Genomic DNA, 22,085 nt, shown 5'->3' with positions numbered 1-22,085 from the left:
GACAGAGTTCCATAGTTCTAGATACTTGTATCAGGAATGCCTATAGTGACTGTCTCATCTGAGCACCTAAGCAGACCCCACACTGTCCCACTCATGTGTTCTCTTTGTTTCTTATGAAAGAAAGCTCTGCCATCCACTTGGTAAAGAGAGAAGAGAGGCTAAACTTAGAGTTGATTCTCTGGGTATGAAAAACATGAAGGGAATAGGCCACCATAATCCTTATGAATGTGTTTCTCTACAAGTACATGGAGAAGGAGACAAAAAGGAAAAGCCTCGTAAAGAGGAATTTATGGCTGGAGAAGTTGCATGTGGCTTCCTGTCCAATAGGGTAATACCCTAGGCTACAAAAAGTATGGTAGAGATGAAGAGAACATTACACAGAAAGTTGTAACAACTAGCTTCTAGTCCTGGCCCCTGCAATTACTGGCCATCTAACTCTAGTCCATTTGAAATTCACCATTCCACCAAACACACTATGCTTTTGCAATTCCTACTTATGCTGTTCCAACAGGCTCATCTTTCCCATTTCTATCAAAATTCCAGTTGTCCTTCAGGCTCAGACAAAATAGCATGCCCTTCATGAAGCCACTTCAAGCCTTCCCAGCCAAAAGAATTTCTCTCCTCTGGAACTTCATATACTTCAAATTCTATTAAAATCCTTTTCATATTCTACTTTGCATGATTTATGTTCTCCTAACTCTACTCCAAGCAGGATTGTTGGGTCCTTTTTAAATTTTACAAAAGGTCCTGTTCATCTTAACAAACATATCCTCAGAAGACCTTATCACAGTGCCTGGGTTAAAACAATGACTCAATAAAATTATGCTGCTATAGATTATGATGGCAATTACAATGACAACAATGGCAAACCCCAGAGAAAAAACACTTACGGCTTTTCTCCCCATGATTTTGCCTTAACCAGTACCTTTTGTTTCCCCACCCTCCTCAGAGGAAGAAGGGTCGATATGATCAGAGCCCAAAGAGTTCACTGGCCCATATCTTACCAAGGGCAGTGTGCCCTGAAGGGATAGAACTCAGGGCCAGGCTGGAAGGAAGCTCCCTTCCTTCCAGCCTGGCCCTGATTAGTCTTCTTCTGTTTGTGTCTGGTTGGAGTCCCCACATGGGGTCCAAACACCTCTCCCCACCTCTACATCATGCCTGAACACACAGGTCCTCAATTTACATCTGGGGTTCTGAGAGGGAAACAAGGTAGGCCTAGATTATTTTCCAGCTCATTTTTTACCAGTGAGCCCATGATGGAATTTTATTGGGTGTAACTTTTACAAACGAAGTGGTACTTTGGGCTCAAAGTTTGCTGTTCTTCCTGGAGCACATTGTTTCCTTGGGAGCCCTCAGGAGTTGGGATGATGGACAGGGTAGAATTTAGGCTGCTCTGGGTCTGACATAAAATCACAATAAAAGCAACAAAATCTTCCCCCAAATGTATAAAAATGATGTGGAGAAAAATTGATGTCAACATGGAGAAGAGGTCTTCCTTAAATGTGCATTTGCTATAATCATAAAATATACAAGGACTCTCAGAACCAGAAGGAAGGACATAAGGTAAGGGAATTTTTCTCTTATGGAAAACACCTTTTCAGACTGGCTCTCACCCTGGCCCAGAAGCTGCTTGCTGATGAGTAAATGGAGAGAAATATTCTCTTCCTCATCCTGCACATACGTCAACTGTAAAAAGTTCAGAAGCTCAGCCACCCAGATTTGGTTGCATTAACCCTTCCTTTTCCTTCAACAAATCAGCACATTCCTTTATTTTAGTCAAGCACAGAAGAATTACATCTTAAGATATCTCACTAAGAAGCCATGGTAAAATAAAACAACACCTTATTCAAAAGAAAGCAATCAGGAAGTTTTGGGGGTTTGTTTGTTTGTTTGTTTGTTTTCTTGAACAGAGATTTCAAACAATCTAGAATCCAGTTCTGTCTTCTGTTGAATCCGGCTTCTGGATTGGGACTGATTCTCAATCAGTCACAGAGGCTGTGTTCTTTCAACCAAACTCTCCTGTATTATTTCAGTGTTCTCCTCATCAAATGCTCTCAACACCCTCTGAGTCCTCCTCTATAGTTATACAGAACAAAGAACTATCAGTTTACTTAAAAGAATATTGGTAAAAGGTAAATTTTACTGACACAGATTTCAAAACAACTTACAGATGTGGTTCTGTTAACCCCCTCCTATTGAACCCTTTGCAACACTCGACTCTCCCAGTTCCATCACACCTGCCTTGCTGTACTCTCCACACCCAGTCTAGCATCCAGATAAGCACAACCTTATCTATACCAGAATTCAAGTGTTTTCCATAGAGCTGCACTCTTGGGATGCCCAAAGGAAAGTGCTTATCTGCCTCCTCCACATAGGCACATGAAAATGGAGTAAAGCAATGACAACCAGGAAAATTAGAGAGGGGGCACCAGGCAGAGAAGAAGATAATAGTTAACCACTGTAAAAGGAATCTTTATTAAGCAGCCTTATTAAGCTGGGCCTTGTGCTGAGTACTGAGACATAGCAGTGAATGGAATTCAGATGAAATAAAATCAAAATCAAAGTCTTTTTCTAGTGAGAGATCAAGATGAAACTATCCTGAAGAGATTCACGTGTTGTGGCTACTAGCTGAAAGTCATAAAATAGCACTTGCTGTGAAGATCACACCTTGCCGTCCATGTAGAGGGCCATCTTTTATCTGCTTTGGGCTTGTGCGGGGAAACTTTATGATCTTTTCAAATGTTTGAATGAGTACTCTGATGAAGTCACAGTGTTTAACCAACAGAGCAATCATTCTCAAAATTTATGTGTATTATTAGCACCTGAAGAGTTGGGTAAAATGAAGATTCTTAAGTCCTAGTAGAAAACTGCTTTGTCCCCAAATACATTTTAAACAAGTTCCTCAGGTGATTTTGATGTAAGTGGTCTTCAGACAACGCTTTGAGAATCACTGCTGAAAAGCACTGTTAAAAGATAAACTGTGGCATACTTGAAAATGTTAAGAATTTATTTGAGCACAAATCGTAAATGGTTAACAGTGCTCCTCCCACATTATAGAGAATACACTGAAGTAAAGCAAGGAAATTATTTGGCTGTAGCTTAAGTTTGCCTTATATGGAAAAGCCTGTTGGCTGTTTGTGATTGCTTGCCCTTAGGTTTCCATTTCATAACCTTGAGGCATTTACAGGCTTAGTTTTTGGTTTGCCTATGTAGGCTGCCAAGGCATTAGAACCACTTCGGTCTAATGGCCTCCTTGTTTAATTAATTAACAGCATGAAGGACAAAATCTTGATCTAAAATATCCTAAGAGTAGCTTTCACTTGAGCAGTAAGTATGACAGAGACTTGCCAACTCCACCACTAGCAAATTTGTAAAAACTTATCAGCAAGCTGATAGAGCTGGTTTCACTGAGTCTTGAGTACCACCTAGAGGTAGCAATATCCTCTACAGTATCATAAAAAGCAGGGAAAAGTTCTAGGACAACAGAGCTGGATCCTATCTAGATCTACTACATTGAAAGTTTTGAGTCAGATGTCATTATTCTATGAGGAAATTATCTTCTAGAGCAGGGGTCCCCAACCCCGAACTACAGACCGGTACTGGTCCGTGGCCTGTTAGGAACCGAGCTACATAGCGGGAGGTGAGTGGTGGGCAAGTGAGCGAAGCTTCATCTGTATTTTCAGCCATTCCCCAGCACTAGCATCACTGCTTCATCTCCACCTCAGAGCCTCAGGCATTAGATTCTCAGAGGAGCACCGGTCCCTGGTGCCAAAAGTGTTGGGGACTGCTGTTCTAGAGTCAAACCCCACATGATCTAGTTACCTGCCCCACTGCTCCTTTGAATTACCTGAAGTATGAAGTACTTCAAAGTACAGGTATGATCAGAGCCATTGGGCACATTTGGAGTAGGGGAGGGCAGAGAAGCTAGAAACAGTGAGAACACTGGAATGTTATGGGTCTCTAGGTACAACAGCTCCTGCTGATCTAACAGTACATGAAAATATTAGATGTGGGCTACAGCTGAGTTCCTGCAAGGTTTCTTAGGGTCTGGTGTTCGGGGAGCTTCCAGATGTACACCCACAGTCACTGGGTGGTACATGAGCTCTATTACAAATGAGGGGTGTCAAGTTGATGCTTTCTGGGTACCTAATTCACAGTGTATCAGCTGAATTACACACACACACACACACACACACACACACACACACACACACGTATTTCAACCCTGACCTGCCTTAGGAAGACCAATTCTCAACATCTAACAACACTTCTGTTATTTAATATTCAACAATTTTAAAATTAAACTTCCCCCTTTAGTGTCTGCTGCTCAAATGTTACCCCTCCAGATTTCATTTATTTGACCATCAGTTTTGTTCTGTGCTAGAGTCTGTCATGAGTACCAAGTAACTCACAAATTGTGAAATAAATCATTCTAGAACATTGTGAGACTTAATTTCCACAGAGATATCTGCATGTATGCATTAACCATAACATAAATTAATTACCAAAGATGTTCACTGACACAATGGTCTGAAACCAGAGTTTTGAGGAAAATGCTGTCTAATTTGGGGCAGGAGCTATAACATGGCTGAAAGCACCTGTAGAGGCCATGAAGCCTTAAGCCTTAAGCAAATGATCATTCTAAAGGTTGTTGAGTTGAAAGTATTCTGTGAGGACACCAACATAAAACCAAGGCCAGGAATGAAGAAAGACACGGAAATGAAAGGAAGCTGCCAGAACCAGATGTCCTTTTTTAGTCAACATGTCAATGAGTTTGGCCAACCATGTACACAGTGATAACATTACGGGAATACATCTGCAGCTCTTGTGCAAGAGGAGGTGTGATTAAATCAGTACATCTTGTTAGTTACATGCTGCATCACACTCCCACTCCTACCTCAGGGCAATTATCATCTGACAAAGACTTGGAACACTTTTCCTCCCACACTCATAACTAGCAGATCCTGTTCTTTTTACACTTTTATATAAAAATAATTTCAACCTTACAAAAAAGTTGCTATATCCTTTATCCAGATTCACTTATCATTAATATTTTTATTTTTACCCCATTTCCTCTTCCCTCTTCTTTCTCTTCCTCCTCCTCCTCCTCCTCCTCCTCCCCTCCCCCTCCTCCCTTTCTCTCCTCCTCTCTCTCTCTACACACACACACACACACACACACACGCACGCACGCACGCGCGTGCACATGCCAAAGAAATTCACTTGGGCTTCCTACAATTTTGTATTCCTGTTTTTTTTCTTTATTATCTCAGTGAATATACACACACACGCAATAGTCCTTTATCCCTAAATACTTCGATGTATATTTCCTAAGGGTAGAAATATTCTTACATAACCAGCAGGGTTATCAATCTTTATGTTTAACATTAATAATTTTATCTAATCTAGATCCATATTTCAATTTTGTCAGTTGACCCAATAATACTTTTTTTAAGCTGCATGATAGTCCATTAAGTGTATGTGCCACAGTTTTTTCAATCACCTATCGTGGATATTTAGGCAGTTTCCAATATTTTTGCAGTTACAAAGAATGCTTTATGCATATGTATTTTCATATTGTTAGAGATGTATCTTCAAAGTATATTTTACATAATTTTGTTAGCTATTATTAAATTCCCCTCCACATGAGGTCGTACCATTTTTCATTCCATCAGCAATGCATAACATGAATTTTCCCACAAACTTATCAACAGCATGTATTGTCAAACTTTTATTTTTGGCCAATCTGATGGATAAGAAATATCTCAATGTAGTTTTAATTGGCACTTATTATGAGTGGTTATATTTCCATATGTTTAAGAGCTATTTTTATATCTTGTGAATTCATTTGTCTATTTTTCTATGAAATTTGGGGTCTGTTATCTTGGCTCATTTTTCAAAATAGTTTTTGGAATATTAGGAATATTAGACCCTTGTTTTATGTTGCAAATATTTTCTCCCAATCTGTCATTTGGCTTTGCTAATTTTTTTTGTAAGTTTTTAAAATTTTTTATGTAAGTATTCATCAATCTTTAATTGTAGCTTGATTTTGAGTCAGTTTGAAAGTCTTTCTCTGAACCCGCGTTTCAGAGGCATTCAACCACACTGTCTTCTAGTACTTGTATAATTTTTTCACATTTAGATACCCGATTCATTTGGAGTTTATTCTTGAAAATGGTGTGAGAAGTGGACCTATTTTTATATTTTTCCAAATGGTGACCCAATTATCCCAACACCATTTTTTAAAAAAAATCAATCTCTTCCGGTGACTTGAGATATTACCTTTATTATATTCTAGATTTCTATACAGAACCAAGTCTATCTGAACCTTTTTATTCTGTTCCATTGGAATATGTATGTGCTAGCACCACAGTTTTAACTGTCAGTTTTTTCACACTTATTTTTCATTTCTTCCATTAGCAGCACCTTAGTCCAGGCAGCAGGAGCCTTTAGAAATGGAGACTGGAAAAACCTAGTGAGAAGACTGGCTCTCAATAATAAACTATTTATCATTCATTCTACTTACATTGTTCATATGACATGTTGTGCCCTTTTGTGGGAGCCAATGAAATTTCTAGGATGATATATACCCTAGGTGAATTTTTCAGACACATAGTATAATACTCAAACAGCTTCTAGGTAGGAGTCAAGAAGGCAAACAGACTTCTTTTTTCTCCCAATCTCTATCTAAAAGCTAATCTACCACCTCTCAAGAGACTGAAGTTTTTACTGGGAAGGGAAAACATGAAATGAGCTCTTGGATTTGCTACCATTTCCTGGTTTCTGGCCACTTAGATGATGAAGCTGTGACTAGTACACATGGCAGTGATGGCAGCCCTTTTACTTGTCTTCATGACAAGTTTTTAGTGAAATTTTATTGATGTCAATACTGGGGATGGGTTGAACACAATGAATCTCTAGAAGTATGTCCTTCACTGAGATAATAAAGAAAAAAAGGCAAGATAGGAGTACAAACTTGTAGAAAGCCCAAATGAATTTCTTTGGCTTGTAGAATTTCTAAGTGAATTCAATTTAACTGCAATTAGTGGCACTATCAGAGATGGCTGCAGTTTGGGAAACCACTAGGGGGCAACCTGTTCCAGTGTTCCTTCCTACTAAGGCACCTGCATTGAGAGCCTTCTAGCTAACATGGTAGAAATCCAGGCCTTTCATTCAATTATTTACTGTCTACTGTGTACCTTGAAGACCTTATTATGGAAGAAAAAAGACTCAATAACTGAGTCTTTTAAACCAATCCACTGAGCTTAAGTTGTCCCCGCTACACACATGTGTTTACTGGGGAAGGTAAATCTAGGCACCAAGCAAGAGTTCTTTGTGATACAGAGGCTTCACGGCAGCTGCTCACCTGAAAGAAACCCAAAGCCACAATCCAGGTTGCCTGCACAGGAATCACGTGGGGTGTTTATTATAGATTTCCAGACCCCTATCCTGAGCTTCTACTTCAAGAGCTCTTGGCTCTGCTCAGCAATACTAAATTTAAACCAAGCGATCCCTAATAAAATTGTTTTCTAGAAAGTTGGGCTGGGGCTTTAAGCTTAGCAGGAAAATGCTCATCCTTGGTATGCCAGTCCTTTCTTTCAAGAGGTAAACCATCTAATTCACTTTAGCTATTATCCTGAGTGTTGAGAGTGTAATTCTCAGCTGGGTCAATTTTGCCCTCCATGCGGTATTTTGCAATGTCTGCAAACCCCTTTAGTTGTAACAGTTGGGGGATGCTACTGGCATCTAGTAGGTTGACGCCAGGGATGCTGCTAAAACATCCTACAAAGCACAAAATGGCCAGGACTGCCTCCAAAACAAAGAATTATCGGGCACAGAATGTCAATAGTGCCGAAGTTGAGTTTAAAAGAGCAAATAGATGCGAGAAACATAGTCTGCAAGTTACTGCTCCTGCCTCAGAAGCAGAGTAAGTCAACTTGTATCACAAGGTAGAGAGGGATGGGACTTGAAACAAGCCTATTTTTAAAAAAAACGAAGGTTCTACTTGCCCCTAAGCTGGGATAAAACAGGTACTAAAAGTATTTAAGCATAATTAATCAGCCCACAGACAATATTCATGACATACATTTTGAGAAAAAATAAATTTTAATGCAATTGCTCCCCAGGACAGAGCTTGAGCAGAAAGTTACCTTGTTCTGTCACCACCCAGGGGATAAAAAGAGGTTTCTCTTACAAAGATCATATCCCCAGAGTTGGCACTCTTCCTCATCATCACAGCAGCATGGTACATGGAGCCAGGCCCTGCAAGTGCACAGCATTACTCGGTGTGAGGCAACTGCAGGCACCTGATCATTACAATGAGGGCTGTAAGGTGACCAAATTGTGTCTGCCCTAACGTCCCAGTTTACACTATTGTCCTGACATAAATAGCACTTCCCTTCACTCTCAAAAGGGCAGGTGATGTACAGGAGGACCTTGTAATGCCTTGTCCCACCACAAAGCTTCAAAGAAGCTATCAAAGATGATTAAAGTTGTCAAAAGGAATCAGGAGCCTAGTTGAAGAGGTTCCCACAGGCCAAAGGTGAAGTTATTTGAGCGTCAGAAAGAATAATCGCAGTGGATTGGTTTAAATCCATGAATACATTTTGATTTTTAAAAAGCGATTGATCATTTTTACGGGAAGCAAAGAAACCAGATCGTTATTGTGAAAACAGGTTAATAAGAGGAAAAAAGAATTAAGCATTTCCTTTCCTCTATGAGCCATATCTTAGAGGAACCTAATAGTTAATGATGGGAAATTTCTTATAGCATCCCAGCTAATAAATGAAAAATCATTTATAGAATGAAATTGATCCTAACATTATGTAAAGAGAAACCACCAGACACACCACCATCTATATGTTCTTGCCACAAAGTGAAATATGAATGATTACACCTCTAAATCTGTAAGTTAATATAGAGGGCAGAGAACTATGTTAAATAATGCCATGGGTGTATAAACAACAAAATTCAAAATGTAAGAAACTCTACAGGATAAATAACCCAGTTGTTTCAATGAATGAATTTCAAGGGGGATAAAAAAGAATAAGAACTATAATTTGACTTAAAAGACAAAGCAACAAATTACAATTTATGAATCTTATTTGGATCTTGAAGTTTCTAAAAAAGTATGTGGATTTTTTAAAACACTGAGAATTAAAGAATTGTTAGTTTTTTTAGGTATAGCAGTATTATAATTTTTTTTTAGAGTCCTTACCCTTTAGAGGTAAACAATGAAATATTTATAAACATTTGGGATTTGCTTCGAAATATTTCAGTGAGGGAGAAATATGGGGAGGATGGGTTAGAGATAAAGACTGGCTATGAGTTTATAACAGTAAAGTTGAATAATGAATACATGAAGGTTCATTTATATACATGTTTGCAATTTTCTATTATAAAAAAATCTCTAAATAGAATATAAAAAATATTTAACACGAATATATATTAAAAAATAAGGCTACTACAATTACATGGAAAAATTCTCTTTTGAGACATTTCTGAAGTATCCATAAGCTTTGGTCTGAAAGCAGACAGGGAAGCCACCCACGGGAAAAACAGCAAGGCCCAACTCCTACTGAAGCTTCTCTCAAGAGATTCCAACCGGCTGAAAACTCAAGTGTCCTGTTTGGCTAAGCATATGATCAAAAAGAATCTACAATTTAGTTCAGGTAAACAGAAAGACCATTGATAAGGAACTCCCAGTTCATGATGGCCCCATGCTCCTGCCCAGCTTTGGAATATGGACCTCTTAGAGAAGGCTCAGCTAAAGACAGTTAGCCCCCAGGTCCTACAGACCAGAAGCCAGAGGATTAGGAAAAGCCTTCTACTGAGCCTGGCTGCCAGGTGGCCATAACCTTTGCCTGGCTTGTATGGGAAGTAGGGAAAAAAGAGCTGATTTTGCATCTGGACCTCGCTGTTGCTGAGAAGTAGCAGCAGCCCAGCACCTCAGACAGCGGACGTTTCAAGATACATTCTGATTAGTGCAGCCTCATGAAGACACCTGAGGGGCCAGTAGGGCATTTGCTAAACTGAAGTTAAACGCCATGGCTATCTACCAATAAATGACTGATAAAATGACGTGTTCCAAAGTAAACTGAGTAATGCAAATCTTTGAGTTAAAATCATTACAATTTCTTATTTACAATGAAATGGAAAGTGGGGGGAGGAGTCTCAGTAAAAAAATATTAAGAGGCGTCATGTGACAAATACATCTTGCAATTATAGTACACTGTCAAAAGACTAACTTACAGTACACTGTCAAGACTTACTCAGCAGCCAGTGTTCAGAGGCACAGCATTTACAATACCGCAGTGTAGTCCATGTGAGTTACGGTCTCCAGAATTTCAAAGAGAAATCCTTTAGTGATGGCAAAATAATATAAGAAAGCTTAAACACAGCTGCAAATACTGCCATCTTCTCATTTTTAAAGAAATGTATTATTTAAATGCCTATAAACATCTTTATTTTTCCTAAATTGGCATTCATGCAAAACAGACTGCTACCATCTCATCTCCAGCTGGCATTCAGGACCCCAAGCACCTCAGATGACAACAATCTAGATGCATTAAGGACAGAGATTACTAAGAAGTAGGTGGCAAACACATTTAAGGGCAAGAAGCTGACAGGACCAAGGCACAGGCTCAGATCCCAGGTCCAGAGGGCTCATGAGAGCATCCACGGGTTCCACCTTGGGTGATTCTGAAGATCAAATACATTCACTGAAATCCATCAAGTCATGAATTTTCCCATTTTGTTCACTGATATATGATCACCTAGAAGAATTCCTGGCACACTGCTGAGTGTCAATAAATATGTGTGGAATGAATCAAGTAAGGATACAGAGAAAAACATTTTATATACTATAAAGTGACATCAAATACAGAGTATTAATACTAGTTCATCTTTCAGACTCATCTAATTAGATCTTTATACAGAACTGAATGGTTTTTAAAATACTCTGTTTATTCAGTTGATCCATAACAAAATACTTATTTCCTAATACATGTGTAGACAGCTGTTACAGTATAAGGAATGGAATGAGGCAACTTTACAGATGAGGGCAGAATGTTACAAAGGGGACTACAAATAAAGTAAAATAAACGAGGCTGCCTGAGTGATCCCAATCAGGGAGGGAAAGATCCAGCACCCAAGCGGGCAGGGCAGAATGAGTGAGCATGAGAAAAGTACCCTCCCACACAACACTCATCACAAATGTAACTCAGAACACGAGAATTAGTGTTTTCATGTGTGCTTCCAATGCTAAATCACAAGCTCTGGGAGAACAAGGTCTCATTTGTCTAGTTAACCACTGTATTCCCAGTGCCAGGTGTATAGCAGATATTTCATAAATATTTGTTAAATGGAAAAGAGAGTGGGGTGGGGAGGGAGAATCTATCTTTGCAGGCAGGATACAGACCTCAGAAAAATTAAATTCAAGCTGCCAACACTGGACGAAATTTTGCCTTGACTACCACCGGACTTGCTCAGGAGGTGGATATGAATATTCCACCGAAAGAGAAAAACCTCAACCTGAATTGAAACTCAGAATATTGTTTCCCCAGAAGATGCTAAGAAAAACTGTTAGCACCACTTGCCTGAGAAGCTGGGGACTCAAAATAAATCAGGCCTCACCCTTTTCCCTTTGAACAAGAAGAAAATGGGTCCAAGGGCCTTTCTGCACCCCATCATCTCTCAGCGCCCAAAGCCCTTCAGTGAGTAAAGATGAATGACATTCTCCAGTGAGGTCTCCCTCTACTTGGAAGGTTCCACCTTCTCCAGCACCTTCCATCAGCAAAAAAGATGCATTTCCGCGGAGCACCCTTACTGCATTTGGATCTCCTGGCGATGCTGAGTTTTCTGGTGCCGGTTGAGGATGGACCTCTGGTTGAAGCTCCTCCCACAGGCAGGGCAGTGGTAAGGCTTCTCCCCAGTGTGGATCCTCTGGTGTCTGACCAGCCGCTCCCCTTTACTAAACCGCTTCCCACACACCTGGCACCCATAGGGCTTCTCCCCAGTGTGGGCCCGCCGGTGCACAGCCAGGTTAGCATTCCTGCTGAAGCTCTTGCCGCACTCACAGGTGTAGGGCTTTTCCCCCGTGTGAGTTCTCCGATGCACCTGGAGATGCTGCCTCCGGCTGAAGCTTTTCCAGCAGTCTCCACACTTGTAGGGCTTCTCCCCTGTGTGACTCCGCTGGTGGACTTCGAGGTGGTGCCTCTGACTGAAGGTTTTCCAGCACTCGATGCACACGTAGGGTCTCTTTCCCAGGTGGGTTCTCTGGTGCTTCATGAGGTACTCTCTCAGAGTAAACCCTTTCCCACACTCAACGCAGCCATAGGACTTCTCCTCTTCATGGGTTCGCTGGTGTCTGACGAGATTTGAGCTCCGACTGAAGCCTTTTCCACACTCGGGGCACTGAAAAGGCTTCCAGAAGGAGCCATGGGTCGTGAGGTCATCGGGCAGGGGTAGGATGCCACGCTGGGGAGGAGGCGGCCCTGGCACATTTCCCACAGAGCTACTGGATTCCTGCTCACAGGTTCTTCCAAGCTCAGGGCTCTGGAGAGCGGCTTCCCCAAACCTCTCTGACGTCCCCTGAGCAAGCGCCCCCTTGAGGTCTGCCGGCTGAGTTTTGGCCTCCTTTTCTTTGCTCCCACCGCCTATAGGATGAGATACAGACTGATTCTGTAGCAGCTATGAAAGTAAATTTATGTTAGAACTTGGCTTCTAAGGGTGTCCCATAACAATTCCTTCCTTCTTTTATCCTTTGACCAAAAACCTCAATACATTTTACTTTTACTGACCCTAAAGTCAGAATTTCCTTTACTTCCTTCCATTTCTGTCATGGACTGAATGTTTGTGTCTACCCCCCAACCAAATTCATAGCTTAAAGCCCTAAACCCCAATGTGATGCTATTAGGAGGGCCTTTGGCAAATAAATAAGGTCATGAGGGTGGATGCCCCACCTTTGATGGGATTAATGTCCTTATAAGAAAAGGAAGAAGGAACCAGAGAACCAGAGGAAGAGAGAACCAGAGTTCTCTCTGAATAAACACAAAGAGGTCGTGTGACTATGATCGCTCATGATGGGATTAGTACCCTTATAAAAAAAGAGACACACACACACATCTCTCTCTCTGTCATGTGAGGACAAGTCAAGAAGGTGGTTGTCTGCAAGCTAGGAACAGAGCCCTCACCAGACACCGAATCTGTTGGCACCTTGATCTTGGAATTCCCAGCCTCCAGAACTGTGAGAAATAAATGTGTTGTTTAAATCATTCAGCCTGTAGTATTCTGTTGTAGCAGCCCAACCTAAGACAAACTCCATGCCTTTTTACAGAATAATCTGCCACATTTTAATGTCTTCAAACTTAACGTTCTAATTCAGACTTTTATTTCCTTCAATACCTAACTCATTGATTTCCCCTAACAAACACACCCTGATTGTTCTTACCCTGGGTCTCTTCAGCACACATGTATTCAATTAGCACTTTGTTTATTCTGCACTTATTTATGTGACCTTTTGTAAATGCTACTTTACATTCCTTCCAAATGTTTTGCCTTCCTTAGTGATTATAAACCTATTCCAGCAATGAACTACTTGCAGTTCTCCGCATCCTCTATTCAGCTCACTATCCCCGTTCATGCTGCTCTCTCTACTTGGCCTTGTTTTATTAATCTGGATCTCCCGGGAGCCTGGCAAGGGACTGACTCAGGGAAGATGCTTAATGACTGCTGGATGAACAAATGAACTCAGTCTGTCACTGACGCTCTTGTTACAGGTGGTCTTGTCACAGACCACATCCACGTTACCATCTCTTTTAGGACCAAAATGAATGTGAATGATATTGAAATGCCTTGCCCTTTCTAAAAGTCCTTCCTCTGATCCCTCTTACACTCTAAGTTACCAGAACACTTGTTTATAGAAGAAGAGGAAAGAGAAGATAAAAAAAAAATGAAAAAATGTACCAGGAAGCAAAGAAGCCAAGAGAGAAATGATAAGTGGCACTTAAAGGGGAAAAGAGTCCTTTCAGACAAGACGATTAAAAGAGAAAAAGAAAACAAACATTACATTCTTCCTAATCTGATAAAAATATGGACACGGTTATTACCTCTGATGTACACTTTTTATTTTATAAACTTTTCATGAAAGAAAAAGTGTATAAAACATAAATGTAGAGTTCAAAGAATTTTCATAATGAACACAACCATCCAATTCAAGAAATGTTACCAGCCCCCAAAATCATCCCCTCCAGTGACTATATCCTGCTCTCAGGATAACATGCCATCCAGACTTTCATCACCATAAAGTGCTTTTGCCTGTTCTTGAACTTTACATAGTTGATTCACACATTGTTTCTGGCTTCTGCTCAATAATATGCTTATGAAATTCACTCACATTATGGTGTGTAGCTGCAGTTACTGCATTCTTTTTTACTGGTGTATAGTATTATACTTTAAGAATATATGCTGACCTATTTATTAATTTGACTTATGTTCATTTGGGTAGTTTCTAGTTTTGAGGCATGTTGCACAAGCTCCTGAGCTCTGCAGTTATCTCTGAGGGTTTCCACATCCTCTGCCCTCAGAGAAACCTTACATCTCTTTCTCATGGTGTGACAACCACGTACTGGACCTAGGTCTCCTGAGCCCCCTCCCTCTAGTGCCCCTTACACTACTCCGTAAGGACCATTCTTATAGGCACCTGGGGTCTTCACTGGACCATTAAAGACTGTAAAGGCAAGTGCCTTTATTTTTAACTCTTCATAGTGACTAGCAGAGTGTTAACCACATGGTAAATGCCAAATTTACCCCATGGGTTCTCTCATGTCCCAAAGGAAGTACAATGATACTCACTCATCCCTCAACATATTTCAAGATGAAAAAAAGCCAGGAGGAGTCAGGACATATGAATGATCAGTACCTACCTTACAAAGAAGTTATTAAAGGAAAAAGAATTATAGGGAACAAAGGTGAGGGCTATTCCCAACCACGTTTGTTTTCCTCTCCCTACTCCACTCCCCATTCAGCGCACAGAGATTTTTCCACGCTGCTCTTCACCTTGACAGTCTCCAAGCCCCTACAGTGGCCCCTGCTGGCTTTCCCAGAAGGGCTTTCATCTGAGCTTCCCTCTTTCACTCTCCCCTCTGTTCTCCTGCTGCTCCTCCGCCTCCTATGAACTCCTCCCACGTGTGTGATAGCCAAGTCCTCCCAGCTTCCTCCTCATATGAGACGTGCCCGACCAAGGCTGTTTGCTCTGTGATATGGGCTCACACCCACCCCTCCTGTCTCTAAAATCCTACTGTAAGCTGTTGTGCCCTCCTCTGCACACACCACATGCTCCAAAGGTTTCACTTTCGTTAACCCTGCCCCAACACAAAGCTATTAACATGGGGCCTGCATGCAGGAGGCACTCAATAAATACCTACTGAATGTACGAGATCTGGGGATCCACCTTCTGCTGCTTTTCTCTTGCTCTCAAGCCCTCAGTATATTCAATTGTGGACACAGATTAGGTGCTCAGGGAATCCTAATGACCAACCTGTCTCATCACAGCTAGAATAACTACCTTGTGTTTTCTTGCCCTTGTCCATTCCTCTCCTGACAAAGAAATGCACCTAGCCTGTTCTCACATCCTTGATCCATGCTCTTACCCTGGTCCAGTTTACTCACCTGCCATGAAATCCCCTTCTGTTGTCAGTATAGCATCGGGTTCTAAAATCTGGGGCAAGGGCAAAAACTCTAAACTGTAGCTTCCAAAACACCTCAGAGTCCTACCTATGGGATGGAAACAGTCTTACCTGGAGGTGAGACCCCACAGTCCTGTGGTTCCACGTATTCCCCAAAGCAGTCAATCTGGGCTGGGGTCACATGCCTCCACTCTTCCTCTGGGAAGGCCAGAGCCATATCTTTAAATGGTCCCAACCCCTGAAACAATAGGAGATTTCTATGGATAAAGAAATAATCCCAAAGTAGGAGCAGTCTAAAAGGAGAGAGAACACAGGGGACAACACTCAATAGAACAGAGCAAGAAGATGGAAGAAACCACGGTCCTTAGATGGGCCCAGGAGCAGAAGTGCCTACCTCTCAAGAGTTTAATAACAGAGAATAATGGACTTGTTTGAGCCACTTTATTTGAGTCTCTGCTGCACACTTAGCTTGTATCTAACAACCACGACACCTAATTTCCACTTTTCAATTACCTCCACTCAGTCCTCAAGCCTGATCAAACCTGGGAGCTGCTATTTATCCTCTCATTTCAAACTGATTTTCCCTCAAAGATAAGTAAAAATTTGGGCAAGCCCTGTCTTAACGATGCCATGTTTAAATAAATGCACTGTCATTCGTGACACCATGAAGAACTATTATGGTAGACAGGGAGGGTCTGACCAAATTAAAACATGCTGTCATTCTGCATTTCTCCAGACCCTGTCCTTAGAAAACAGGAATAGGAAATGACACAGGCGTCAAACCCTAACTAGTACTGCTTTAGCTATATCAGACTTGACTCACTTTTTTTTTTTTTTTTGCCAAATTATCTCTTTCCTTCTACAAGGAACTCTTCACTGTAGGACTCGTTGTCCCCTTCAGAGAGGTGCCACACTGGAAATCCCCCACTTCCCTGGTAATGCTCAGCATCTCATGGAAGAGACTTACACCGTGGCAAGAGTACCCCATCTGTGCTCTAGTTACTCAACTCATGGCAGGCTAAGACATACAAACAGGCCAAAACTCCTGATGTGACCAGAGTAGGGGCCAGAGAAACCAGTCTGCTCAGCACTTCTGGGAGCTCCCAACCATGAGTCAGCTGCCTTCCAGCTGACATGGCAAGAGAGGAGGTCCAGAGGAAGAGCAGCAGCAGAAGTATCCAATAAGGCTATCCACAAAGGGGTACTGATCTGGCCAACCACCACAGCCTAGATAATACAAACAAGTGAATTTAGCCTTATGCCTGGACCCTAAGGCTCGATTCAAATAACTAAGGGTGGTAAAGTGGAGAGAACAAAGCTGTCATGCCCATCAGAAAAAGAAAGGTAGAATAATTCAATTTTGTGGGTGGAGCTCTGTTGTGCAGAGAAATCTTGGGAGAAGTGAGCCTCACTGAAAGCAATATCATGATCACCAGAAGGGTAGAGGCACAGCTTACCTGAGATCCAGCTGAAAGGAATCCAGCTGCCATCTCCTGGTCTCTGGTGTTCACAGTGGAGAGGCTAGGACCAGCCTGAAGAATTGGCAGAGCTGAGCAGAGGCGAAAAAAGCATGAGCAGTATTAGTGTTGTCATGCAATTAGCTCACAAAGGTGTCCACTGCCTGACACAAAAAAAAGCAGGAACCACAAGGAGACTCCAGAAAGACAGGGGTTTGGGTGTACCCTACCCTGTTCTCAGCTGGGAGATGGTCCAACCCAATACACTCTGCCCCTTCAAGGCTATTTGTGCTCCCTACCCCAGGAATAACTCCCTTTGAGATTCAGCAGCACAATAAAGTCACACATTACTTTTAGGGATACGGTTTGTCTGCCTACTTAAAAAAATATATCTCTACATGTTAGCTGCATATTTCCTGGTGGTTTCTAGAAGAGATGTGAGGAAAAGGAGAAGAAATGACAAGAGAGCATGATCCCAGATATCCCCTGCAGAAAGCAAAGAGTCAAGGTATAGAAACGATTTCACTTCATCTGTTTTCTACTGAAGTCAATAAAGTAGCCAGGAAAACTTAAAATTATACCTTGCAGGTAACTTTAGTTTATCAACTGCTGGGTTTGTAAAGGAAAAGGCGAGGGGGAGGGCACAAAGAACCAGTACCTATGCCCTTGCTTCCTTATTGCTTGCATCTTACCCTGCTCCTGGAAGGTCTGCGTCCCAGCTCCAGGGGCCTGATTGAGCTGCTCCTCGGTGCCTTGGTCTAGGCTTTGAACTCCTTCCCCATGGGACATCCCCCACTCAGGCTTGACCTCCACTGGCCCCAGGTCGACACCTGGCTCCCAAGGACCTCTGCAAAGTGCCGTCTCCTCCTGCTGTCCCTGCATGTGGCATGGAACCTAAGAACAGTCCCCAACACCTATTAGAACAAGGCCTGGTAAGGCTATTATGAAGGGAGTTGAATCAAAACCTAAAAGTAGAGCCAAGAAAAGAACCATCCCAGCTGCGGGGGAGAGGAAGACAAGCTGGCTCTGTTCTTTGCCAGGACAACAGTGAGAAAGTGAAAAGGAAGCTAAACTAACTTTCTCAGGCTCTGAGCAACTTTTATGTGTCCACGCCATTTTACAAGAGTCCCTTCTGTCTGCCTCGATACAAATCAAATTCCACCAGGAATAACATCACAGAGAGCCTAAATATTGAGAACTTTAGCCTAAAACACTCACCACTAGGAAAAAAATTCCCCAGTTAGATGATAAAAGTAAAAAATAGAAAATTCCGACTCTTCAGTGAATTAGCTAGTAAGAAAAACTTGCTATCTTCTTTCCTAGCCAATAATCAGGTGACTGTATAAGAGAGTGACAGAGACATGGCCAAGAGTCCCAAGGACGTATCTGAGGCGCAGTTATTTGATGTTACCAGAATACCACCACAGCATTGCTATGTGAGCCATTTGGGCCAACATCTCAGATGTGGAAACAACAGTTACAGATAACTCTTAGTGAGATATTCACCAAATGGACTTCCCTGCGTCCCCACATACAGCTCTGCCCCAAAATGAATGGGTGTAGGAGGGACTTTGAAACCCATCGCAACTGCCTTCTTTGGGCCTGAGGGTCACAAGGGAAATAAGGCCAGGCCTCTGCCCTGATGACCCAAAAAGAAGCCCTGGGAATGGCTTTTCTTGCTGAAAACTCCATTGCTTCCCAAAAAGTACCTCAGGGAGTGTGGGAACAGAGGAGAGAGATTCTGTATCTCATCAACTCCCACTACTTCCTCAAACCTTTCGATTCTTTAATTCTCCCCTTCCCACGCCAACAAAACAAGACCCGAGACCCCTTCTCACCCACCGCCTTGGCCTCCAGTGCTCTCTCTGTGAAGTCCTCCACCATGGCCACCAGGGCCTTGCCACTGTCTGGGCTATGCTCCCGAATCCAGGCATAGAATTCTCGGGGCAGGATGGTCAAGAACTGCTCCAGCACCAGCAACTCCAGAATCTGCTCCTTGGTATGGAGCTCAGGCCTTAGCCACTGGCGACAAAGCTCCTGGAGTTCCCTGAGGGCTTCCTGGGGACCGGCTGCCTCCTGATAGCGGAACTGCCGAAACCTCAGCCGAAAAATCTCAGGACTAGGGTCCTCCCTTCCCCTGCCCCATGGCAATTCTTTCTCCAATTTTACCACAGGAACACCCATCTGCTGCTGAGGATCTTCTGCCATCCCTGGACGCTCTTTAAGCATCTTCACACTCCCACCCAGAAGACTGACGGTCTGTTGGGAAGACCAGACAGATAATAAGCATAAATGAGACAGGAAAAATCAGTCGACCCCAGTTGTCTCTACATCAATGACTATTTTGCTATAGTACAGGGTTATTACCTTCTATGAGGCATTTTCAAAAGACTGAACATATACCTTGAAAATCATGTCAATTCAATTCAGTATTTGCTAACTACCTAGTATGAGCAGAAAGTAAATACAAAATGTACAGGATTTAGCTTATTCCCGCAAATACCTTAGGATGCCATTAGGTAGATAACACTACAATCAGAGAATAATATGAGATGGGTGATAATTAGGTCAGTCTCCACAGCCCACTCTCCAACACTACAGGAAATATACATTCAACACATATATGTGCCAGGCCCATAGAAACTAGAAATACAACAGAGAACAAGAAAGACAAGGTGCTTGCCCTTTGAAGTGCATACGTTAGTAGAGCAGACAAAAAAAAAAATAACCAAATAAATTAAAATTTTAAATAGGAGTTAAGTTCTAGAAAGCAAACAAGTAGGGTACTCTATTCATAGAGAACAAAGTTCAAGAAGACTTTTCTGAAGAGAAGACACTTAGGCTGAGACATGAAGGGTGAGAATGAGCCAGTCATTTAAAGAGCAATTGAGGCTAGAAATTACTCTGTGTCAGATAAGAAGCCCAAGTACAGTGTGGCTTCAGCAGAGTGAGTGAGGGACAGAGCTATATGAGAAGTGGTGGCAGAGGTAGGGGAAAACCAAATTATCCAGGGCCTGCGTCACATTAAGAATTATAGGCTTTACTCTTATTTCTTATTTTAGTGCAGAGCTACATGTTTTACAAAGTCGCTTTGCCTAAAGTGTGTTGAGAACAGATTAGAAGGGAAAAGAAGGGAAGCAGTACTTACAGTGATCCAAACAGGACTTAGATCAGGATGGTGGCAAAGCAGCAGACTAAGTCAAGACATATTTTAAAGGTAAACCCAACAGATTTACTAGCGGCTTAGATATATGCTCAACCTAAACAAAACAGAGCAACATATATACCATTATAATTGATAGAAAGATTTCTAACTTGTGTAGGTTTTACCATTTAGAAAGCATGTGAATACACACACTCATTTAATACAATACTATGTGAGTACTACTTCCCCTACTTTTCAGATGAAGAAGCTGAAGATCTAAGAGGTGAGATGTCTGGCCAAGGTTAGCCTCCCACCACATATGGTTTAGATGAGAAACATGGGAAACCAAAAAGAGAAAGGGAAATGTAGATTTAAGTACTCATGAGAAAGAAGATGTTTGTACTAGACTGGAGAATGAGAACTATTTAATTCCACTGGGGGTTAGAGGAGGTGACCTAGGCTGGGAATCAGATCTGGAAGTCCAAAGCGGTAAGGGGCTCCACTTTCGGGATGGGGGAGCGGGAAGGATTACTCTAAAGGGAACAATAAATGAGCAACTGGCAGGAAGCACCTGTGAAGCTTCTGCTTAATATTCTATCAGGTGTTTGTGTATTTATCTACCCTTCTTAAAACTATTTTACATTTTCAGTCTATTCATTTTCTCTCCTGCATCAATTGAGATTACTTTTTCATGACTTGCTAACTATTGCATTTAACACACTATCCCGCAAATGTTTACCAATGTGTCTGTGTCTACCAGATTCCCTAAAGGCAAAAAAGGTTCTCACTCATTTTCTATCTCTGAAACCTGACAAACAGAAGGCGTCCCATTGCTATTCGTCTAAGGAGTGTCCTACGTCTTGCTCTAAAATAACTACTTTGACTTTCCAGAGAGTTCCATTTTGGTTCAAAGTCTCGGGTTCGTGGACAGCACTGCGTTAGACCATCCCTGCCCTGGCGAGATCGGCCTGGCGGGATCATCCTCGCTCTCTCCTACCTGAGCCTACTGCAGGCGCCCCCAGTCACCCCAGGTCCCGGCCAGCCAGGCCTCGATGCCGCAGGAGGCAGCTCCGAGGAGACGCGCCGCCCGCAGCGTGGGCGCCGGCGCCGAAGCCCGCAGCTGCACCGCAGCCCGAACCCTGGAGCCCCGACCGCCGCCCTGCCGCGCCGCGCCGCGCCGCCACAAACCGGATCTCACCCGCGGCGGGGTACCCACGCCGGAATCGCCAGGGCCCTCGGCAGACCGGAAGTGGGCCGCGGACGCTGTCAAACAGGTGTGTAAGGAAAAGGCTTTTCCGTTTCCTCTCTAGGACTCTCGGAGGTCAGGGCGTCTCGATGGTCGCTCGTCCCCGGGGACCGTTCAGAGCCTGCGCGGGACCGTGAGGATCTCTTTTCCAAGATAACTGCTCTCTTCGGGGCTCTCAGTCACCAGGCCCCTTTTCGCCTCTATGTCTTTGCACTTGCTTTCCTTCTGTGGCAAGGACTCTCCAGGCATACATCGGGCACAGTGCCTCCCTCGAGGAGCTTTAGAGTCCAGGGAGTCAACTCGTGTTCATTCTACGCACCAGGGTATTTTGTGGGAAGCATGGGAGCCAAGGGTGACGGGGCCAAGGGCACTGAATATTATAGGTTCACAAAGAGGGACCTCGACCCCAGTAATTGGGGAAGGAGGGGGAAGAGCTGGCACCTGAGCTCAGATTCGCAGGGTGGACCAAAAGATGAGGTAAGGGTGTCCCCAACCGAAGGAGTGCGATGATCCCAGCGAGTTGGGAGGTATTAACGGCATGACCACACCAT

General features: G+C 42.7%; 1 protein-coding gene across 13 annotated transcripts; it reads right to left on the bottom strand.

Annotated features, from left to right (window-relative positions):
- Positions 1-10,839: 10,839 nt before the first annotated feature.
- Positions 10,840-21,587, bottom strand: ZSCAN25 (zinc finger and SCAN domain containing 25). 13 transcript variants are annotated; one of them, XM_039848650.1, is made up of 8 exons: positions 21,487-21,568; positions 20,292-20,403; positions 18,982-19,402; positions 18,663-18,745; positions 17,836-18,037; positions 17,144-17,235; positions 15,798-15,924; positions 10,840-12,656 (listed from the first exon to the last, which is right to left on the bottom strand). In XM_039848650.1, exons 3-8 carry the CDS (start codon positions 19,370-19,372, stop codon positions 11,824-11,826), a joined length of 1,728 nt encoding a protein of 575 aa, XP_039704584.1. In that variant the 5' UTR covers positions 19,373-19,402; positions 20,292-20,403; positions 21,487-21,568; the 3' UTR covers positions 10,840-11,823. The 13 variants fall into 13 exon arrangements, with proteins under 13 accessions (XP_039704584.1, XP_039704587.1, XP_039704583.1 ...); XM_039848653.1 differs by having other exon boundaries at positions 21,477-21,494; XM_039848651.1 differs by lacking the exon at positions 21,487-21,568 and adding an exon at positions 21,286-21,421 and having other exon boundaries at positions 10,945-12,656.
- Between the last annotated feature and the right edge of the window lie 498 nt (positions 21,588-22,085).

Source organism: Pteropus medius, unplaced genomic scaffold, assembly GCF_902729225.1.
Source record: "Pteropus medius unplaced genomic scaffold, Ma_sr-lr_union100, whole genome shotgun sequence".
NCBI classification, from domain to species: domain Eukaryota; kingdom Metazoa; phylum Chordata; class Mammalia; order Chiroptera; family Pteropodidae; genus Pteropus; species Pteropus medius.
This window is presented reverse-complemented; position numbering and strand designations above follow the sequence as displayed.

Coding starts and splice junctions, on each gene's coding strand:
- ZSCAN25 (XM_039848649.1), bottom strand. CDS start 19,372: ATGCTTAAAGAGCGTCCAGGGATGGCAGAAGATCCTCAGCAGCAGATG. Junction 18,746..18,981: donor ACTGGAGGCCAAGGCGGTGG/GTGAGAAGGGGT, acceptor TGTGACCCTCAG/GCCCAAAGAAGGCAGTTGCG. Junction 18,038..18,662: donor AGCTGTATGTGGGGACGCAG/GGAAGTCCATTT, acceptor GACTGTTCTTAG/GTTCCATGCCACATGCAGGG.